Here is a 1190-nt window from a genome sequence, read left to right as displayed (position 1 = left end):
AATGAGAACATATCTACCAGTACCTGATTTTGCTTGTTAGTACCAAGAAGTGTTTGAATTCTCATAATATTGCTTTTTCTCATAGTTTATCATTGCCAAAATGATAACAAATTATTCTCTCTCTCCTCTCAAAGGTAACATTAAGGAGTTGAATAATGTCCCATTGGATGCAAATCACCTGGGAGCCTTCTCTGAGGATTGCACCTCAGTGTCCAAACGCTTCAACATGGCAAAACCCCGCTACTCAACACACATAAACCTCCAACACCCGAAACTCAAAGGAAACAAAATTAAGCCTATGGCATGCACATTCAACACTAATGTGTTTGTAGCTAATATGACCAAGTGGAAGGTAGAAAATGTTACCATGCAGTTGATGGATTGGGTGATGAGTAGTAGTAGAAGGTTAGTGTGCAATGGTTATAGGAATTTTTGTGCTGTATTTGATAATCAGAGCAAAAGTTAAGTTGTGTAATATTCAATGATTTAAGGAAGAAAACGTGTGGGTAATCTGCTTGATAATATTATTTGAACTGTAATATTATTGAATTTCAATTGATTTGTGAATATGTGTACAAACATTTGAAAAATTATTTTATTTTGATACTGGACTACAAATTGCACATTTCTCTCACAGACAACCCATCTATGGACAGGAACCTGAAACAGATGAAGCTGAAGCAGCAATGTTGATTGTCCTTTATCACAAGACGGTTCAGTTACCACATCTTTGGCATGTTGGTGACTTGGGTAAGACTAAGAATGACAACATTGTTGCTTGAATGTTTCTCTTCAGACACAGGTATTACCTTTGTTTATATATTAAAGGGTTATTTCAAATATTATTTAATAATTGTTAATTTATATTGCAGGTGTTACAGCAGGAGCCAGTTACTCCAGGGAGTTTATCACCACGGCTAAATTGCTGCACTGGAATGGCCACTTCAAGCCCTGGTCTCGAAGAGCAGCATTTATCGAGGTGTGGATGAAATACTACATACCTGACCCAGACAAGAAATATAAGCCAATTCGGAAATACCTGTAGAAAATTTAGTGCATTATGGTTGATCTGATTTTAAGTAGAATCAGTTATTATAAATCTGCATAGATTAGAAGAAAGCTGATATCACCTGATTCAAAAATTATATTCTGATCATGATATACTAATATTTTTTAGAATCTATGGAGTG

General features: G+C 35.3%; 1 protein-coding gene across 1 annotated transcript in view; it reads left to right on the top strand.

The window, feature by feature from the left end:
• LOC119590702 (glycosyltransferase 8 domain-containing protein 1-like) overlaps positions 1-1183 on the top strand; it is a 5793-nt gene extending 4610 nt beyond the window's left edge. Inside the window, exons 6-8 of the mRNA XM_037939388.1 lie at positions 135-405; positions 638-750; positions 873-1183. Of these exons, the coding sequence (XP_037795316.1) occupies positions 135-405; positions 638-750; positions 873-1045 (557 nt within the window). The 3' untranslated portion in view covers positions 1046-1183. The remainder of the gene's footprint in view (positions 1-134; positions 406-637; positions 751-872) is intronic.
• The last annotated feature ends 7 nt before the right edge of the window (positions 1184-1190 follow it).

This window comes from Penaeus monodon, chromosome 27, assembly GCF_015228065.2.
Source record: "Penaeus monodon isolate SGIC_2016 chromosome 27, NSTDA_Pmon_1, whole genome shotgun sequence".
NCBI classification, from domain to species: domain Eukaryota; kingdom Metazoa; phylum Arthropoda; class Malacostraca; order Decapoda; family Penaeidae; genus Penaeus; species Penaeus monodon.
The sequence above is the reverse complement of the archived record's forward strand: the minus strand, read 5'-3'. Positions and strand labels throughout refer to the sequence as shown.